General features: G+C 49.7%; 1 protein-coding gene across 1 annotated transcript in view; it reads right to left on the reverse strand.

The window, feature by feature from the left end:
* Window positions 1-6100, reverse strand: part of DOCK7 (dedicator of cytokinesis 7) — a gene marked incomplete at its 5' end in the record, with an annotated part of 82239 nt that overhangs the window by 3226 nt on the left and 72913 nt on the right. The window contains 6 exons of the mRNA XM_010137083.1: window positions 6-16; window positions 1112-1279; window positions 2280-2386; window positions 3203-3346; window positions 4981-5217; window positions 5867-5956. Of these exons, the coding sequence (XP_010135385.1) occupies window positions 6-16; window positions 1112-1279; window positions 2280-2386; window positions 3203-3346; window positions 4981-5217; window positions 5867-5956 (757 nt within the window). The remainder of the gene's footprint in view (window positions 1-5; window positions 17-1111; window positions 1280-2279; window positions 2387-3202; window positions 3347-4980; window positions 5218-5866; window positions 5957-6100) is intronic.

Consider the following 6100-nt stretch of genomic DNA (forward strand, 5'->3'; position numbering starts at 1 on the left):
CCTGCTGAAGGAGTCTCTGAGGGAGAGAAAATACAACGATGAGCTCATATTTTCCATGATGAAATAAGAAGCCTTGTCAGATGAATGACTCTGTACTCCATTTCCATTTCTGTAACTGGCTACCACAAAAATGAAGTCCACTGACACCAACTAACTCATTGCTTTTCAAATCAGCTAGTTTGGGGTCTGTATCTGGGATCATTCCACTGCCCAGCAACTTCCCCAGGATCTGGGGAGAGCTTAAAACATCACAAGCCTGGACCACGAGGGCAAGCCGCCTTCCTGCAGTGTTCAGCAGACAGAACGTACATCCAGTTCAGCTACAGACACATCGCTGAGCGCTGCTCTATGAGCCGGGAACACTCATTTCCTTCATCCAGCACTAAGTCTTGCTCTTTCTCTAATGTAATTTTGCCAAGTTTCTCTTTTCACAAGATTTTTTATGCTCCCCACCGCTCTCTACCTCTGACCACCACGTACATGAGGAGAGGTTCACAAGCGGGGCTGTGTTCCCCTAACCCAATGGCATGGTTCTGCCCCTTTGCTGGGAGCCAAAGCCTTGTTAGAAACTTTATGGACTCAAAGTTCCCCTGCTCAGCCCCAGCCAGTGCCAGAGGGTGACAGTGCTGTGGGCTGTGACCTGCTTCAGATGTTCCCAGTGGGATTTTTATGTTCAGTCTCATTGCAGACGAACAAAAAACCCAACCTCCACCTTATTGGTCTTCCAGCACGGAAGACACCAACTATTTTTCTACCCTGCCTTCCCCTGGAGCTCCTCATCCCAGTTTCGCTGGGAACAAACAGGTGACAAAGTCCTGCCACACTGAGAGTGGTCTGAATCTTAAAAGAATGGGATGTGGGATGAAAAAAAAAAACCTAAAGTCATAGGTCCTTTAGAAGGAGCGGAACCATTGCAAACAGCACCTACCATCACCGCTGGGAAGGGGATGTGCTCTGCAGTCAGGACAGAAGGGGAAAGGGATGGACTCAGCCAAAAGAGCCAGAATTGAAACCAAATCAATGTCACAGGTTCACCAGGAAGATGAGACACCCCATTCCCCAGCTTTACACCCTCCTTATCTCTGCAGAAAGAGGAAAATGAAATAACCACCTGTGGCACGTGACCGGCAGCACTGCCTTATACAGCTGCGGGATCTTTCTGTTTATCAGAGGCTGGAGAGCTTCCTTTAACCGGTGGTAGTTCCGTTCGAGTTCTCGCTGATACTCCTTTTGGTCAGGACCGATCAGGCTCTTGTTCTTGCGCAGAGCATCTTCGCATCTAGAAAACGAAAGCCTATGAAACTCGGGCACACAAAGAAGGACCTGCTTGCTATGGACTTGTTAATCTAATAGCACAAAAAAATTGATCCTCTGGGATGACACATAAACCCCTCTCTACCTTGCCTTTTGGGTAATAAAACCTCAGCTAAGCTGCCTAGTGTCCGTAGGGAGAGGAGAAGCTGTCCTACTTCCAACTGCCATTTCACTTCCAGAGTGACAACTCCTTTGTTACTTTAACTCACTCTCCTGCTGAGTTTATCTTCTGAAGAGAAATAAAAGGCTGCTCTTCACACAGCCAATTCCAGGCCAAGAACATCTAAAGGTGGAGAGAACTACTACTCTGCTCAGGAACGGTTAAGGAACGGCGTTCATCAGGAACTCTCCTACTTGCAAAGATGTCATGTAAACAGAGGGTATGAAAAGAACCGTATCATCAGTGCCACTTCTTACATGCAGGGAAACTACGCCGCCACGGGATCTATTGGCTTGGAACATTTTTATTACATTTATATATGTACTTTTTAACTCCTTGGTGCCTGCAAACGACGATGGACTGAGCCTGCAGTCTGCATTACTCCAGAGCAAAGCAGAGCAGCCAGCTCCTTTCTTGAGAGACTCCTGCCAGGGTGCTTTGGAGAAACTCACTTCAGGAGGAAGTCTCATCTCCTGGCAGCTCAGCAGCTTCTGCTGACCCTGCCAAGCTGTGAGTTCACGTGTGCCAGTGTGGCTAGCTGTGTTTTCTGAGACGAAACAGCTGCTCGCACCTGAACTGTGAGCGCTACATCATGCCTGATAAACAGAAAAGCCAAACGACTTCAGCCCCTTAAGTCACGGACCAGCAGCTCCAGAGAAACAGGGAACCAACGGGGCAGCTGAGGAACGGGACAGGTGGAGGTGAGAACTCCTCTCTCCGGACAACCCCTGTGTTATTGTACCTGCTCCTGCCCAATGTGGTGGTAATCACCGCATCTGGCAGGCGGTTTGACAACACTCTGTACCTTTTTGTGAAGTCTTTGAAACAGAGCCGTAGTTTGTTGTGATGCCTGAAGAGCTTTGGATCGTTGGGTATTTCAGACAAGAAAACTTGTGCAACTTCTAATGGTCCCTTTAGAAGCAGAAGAGAAAAAGAAAGTTCCTCAGAACTGTCCGCCATATCCAGGCACTACAGAAACATCTTGCATGCAGAAACGTTTGTAAAATGCAACATGTCCTCACATTATGCATCTTGAAGAACTGCAGCTGGTCAATCTGGCATAAATCACCAAATATCACGACAACTGAACGTCTTTTAGGCTTTTTTTTCTTTTAAATAAAACTCAGCTTTTGGAAAACAGCGTGAGAAAATGCAGTCTACATTTGGTTTCTCTTAGAAGGACTCTTGACAAAGTTTGCTCAACTCACAACTAAGGCACAGTTTAAACACTGCAGATGGAACAAGGGAAGCATTTGCCAGCACTGCAAACTCAACCCTGAACTTGAAATTCCAGCTGATTTTTTCCAGCTCGTGCATTAGCAGAGGTTTACTCATATTCCCTCAATTTTTCTCTATTCACTGGTTTTTGCTTTCCATTTTGTTCAAAACCAACAGGACACCATCCTAATTCCACCCTGGAATTAGCGCCTGGCTAACCAAAGAGAAAGCAATAAAACATGTTTATTTAAAGGAGAAGCGGGCAGCAACTGCAAATGCCAGGAAGGAGCAGGTCACTGGGGGAGGGCTGTCTTGTCTCAGCCACTTCCCAGACCTAACCGCATTTTCAGGACTCTCATCACAGAATCACTGAGAGGAGCAGCTAGTCTAGACCTACCAATGACCCTAAAAACATCCCATAAAAAAAAAAAAAGGCAAAGTAATTTAGAAACACGGCTCTGCACTGATAGGCACCAGCCCTGTGTCTCCAACTCGGACAGCGATCCTCACCTGATTGACTGTGGTACCTACTGATCCTTGCAGCACCATTTGCAGCATCTTTGGGTCCGCAGGGTCTTGGTGGGTTGCAAAAGCTAATTCCTGTGTTTTCTTCTGCATGTCCTCTATGGCCACTTCGATGGGTGTCAAAATGATCTAAGCAAGGAGCCAGAACAAAGGGTGCTTTTTATGGCTGAGACTGCCAACCAGACATGGACTCTCAGAAACACCAAGATCGCCTTGGGTGGCACAGTGAAGTGGTGGAGGACACCAACAGGACTGACAGTCTGGACAGAAGCACTTCAGAAATGCAATGTCTCAGTCTTGGTTTAGGGACATCAAAAAGAAATTTGATTCTTAACTGCGTTTCTACATCTGGGTACTTTCTGAGATTGCTCCTGAGTGGGCAGACTCACATCCCTCTGGGGTCTCTGTAACCAACACCCAGGGTTACAGCACTAGAGCAGAGCCCAAGTATTTTTCATTGTGTTCCAGAGATCACATAAGTTCCCACCCACCCCTGGAAAACGAACACAGCGATGGGATAAATCTCTCTGTAAAGCCTCAGGAGCCCACTGGCCTATGGCCATTGAGGCCGTGCGAGTGCGCTGCAATGCCGAGCAAAGGACGCGCCATTCAAGCAGGCTGGAGCAACCTGCGTTTTTACAAATGTCACCAAGGGTCCCTGCAGGCACCAGCTGCTGTGCGCTGGAAATACCCTAGTGAAAGGTGGCAGGACATACTGCATGACAAAATCAGTCTGGGTTTCATTTAGGTTGAATACTAACAGGGAAAAATCCAATGGAAACGAGCCATTCTTAAACTGGAAATGAAGGTGTCTCATGCACAGTCACAGCATCACAGAATCATTTTGGTTGTCCCTCCGTTCCCCCAGCACTACCAGGTCCCCACTGCCCCCTGTCCCACAGCAACACCTCCACACGGCTGGGAAACCCCTCCAGGGATGGGGACTCCACCACTGCCCTGGGCAGCCTGCGACACGCCTGCACAACCCCAATGGGACAGAAATGGCTCCTCAGGGACAACCCCACCCTCCCCTGGTGCTACTGACGGCTGGTTCCTCTCATCCTGTCACTTTTTCCTGGGGAGAAGAGACCAACCCCCACCTCGCTCCAGCCTCCTGTCAGGGAGTTGTCAGAGCCAGAAGGTCTCCCCGGAGCCTCCTTTGCTCCAGGCTCAACCCCCACAGGTCCCTCAGCTGCTCCTCAGCGCATTGTGCTCCAGACCCTGCCCCAGCTTCATTGTCCATCTCTGGACATGCTCCAACCCCTCAATGTCCTTCTGGCAGTGAGGGGCCAACACTGATCCCAGGATTCGAGGTGCGGCCTCCCCAGTGCCCCCAGTTCAGGGGGACGATCCCTGGATTCGAGGGGTGGCCTCCCAAGTGCCCCCAGTCCAGGTGGATGATCCCTGCCCTGGTCCTGCTGGTCACACCAGTGCTGGTACAAGCCAGGATACCGTTGGCCTTCTTGGCCACCTGGGCACACTGCTGGCTCAGTCCCTGCAGTGAACAGACAGAGCAGCTCACGACAGTGCTGTCCGTTCTCGCCCTCTGTCGAATTTCCTCATCTTCAACAGACAGAGGAGAGGTAGGCTGGAGATGGCCAGGAGGGTGCACCTTGTTAATGTGACAGCGTGGACACAGCCGTGGCATTAAACTAAACATACAACAGTACGTTATGCATGAGTTTCAGTAACATCCACTTCCCTTAGTCTTGGGATACCACTGCCCTTCAAACACAGGAAGCCCCCGACAGCCCGGGCCTCACCTCCTCTTTGTGAATGACGTTTATCCTGGTTTTAATGTAAGGGAAAGCATGGGACGTTGTCAGGATTGTTTTGCGCTTGAACTGCTCGTGCAGCTCCCCGTGAGCTCGGCCGTCCAGCGTGAAGGGCGTGCAGTACATGAATCGCCGCAGGTTGTAGTTTTTGTCGAAGTATGTTATCCTGTCCTTCATCTCGTACGTGTCAAAGTATGGTTCCACATAGGTTATCTGAATGTAGGCCTGCAAGAAGGAACCCAGGTGTGATCAGCAAGGCAGAGCACCAGAGGAGAAGAGCTGACTCCTCTTGAAGCCACCTCTTGGCTGTTTCTTGCCTTTACTCTGAAAAAATCACCCTCCCACTGATGGGGAGCAAGGATGCTCAGCAGTTTCCGGACTGGATAAATTACGGCTCACTGCCCCTCTCAGTTCACGCTCTCCACATGAAGCATTTCCTTCCTTCCCGTGCAGATACTGCCCTGCCCTAAGCCACAGCCCTGTTTCCCCAGCATGCTCCTGTCAGTCCTGCTGTGCTTAAAGGATACGGCGCCAGAATGCAGCCAAAATGCTGCAGCTGCAAAAAAGCAAGAGGCCAGTGAACAGCAAACTCCCTTCTGTGCACTCAGCAGAGACTACAGAGAGGTGAATGCAGCCAAGGCCTCTGCTGCCCTTCTGTCTCCTCCCTTCCCACCAACCACGTCGAGGGCAGGGCACGAAATGGCTAATTCTGCATTCCTTTGCTGGGATGGTTTTCCCCAACTCTCATCCCAAGCAGTCACACAAGACGTGGATTTCACAGTTGACTCAGGGAAATTCAGGGCAGGATTTGTCTTGGAACGTTTGCATACATCCGGGAATTGTTATACATCAAAATCTGTACTTGTGTTCTTACCTTGTTAGGATCTAGTTTACATTTGTCCACAGGGTTGGAGTCCTTAATCACTTCCAGCACATCTTCACCAAACCGTTCTCCGTAAAATCCCTGCAATCAAGAGCAAACTCGTTGAAAGAAAACATTGAACGCAGCCGTGAGAGGTGGAGGTTGGAGAGACAAAGCCATATTCAGGGGAGGTGAGGCTCCACATGCCTTCAACAGTCACTGTGCCAGGGCTGAATGTGATCTGCT

This window comes from Buceros rhinoceros, unplaced genomic scaffold, assembly GCF_000710305.1.
Source record: "Buceros rhinoceros silvestris isolate BGI_N320 unplaced genomic scaffold, ASM71030v1 scaffold4165, whole genome shotgun sequence".
Classification (NCBI taxonomy): Eukaryota; Metazoa; Chordata; class Aves; order Bucerotiformes; family Bucerotidae; genus Buceros; species Buceros rhinoceros.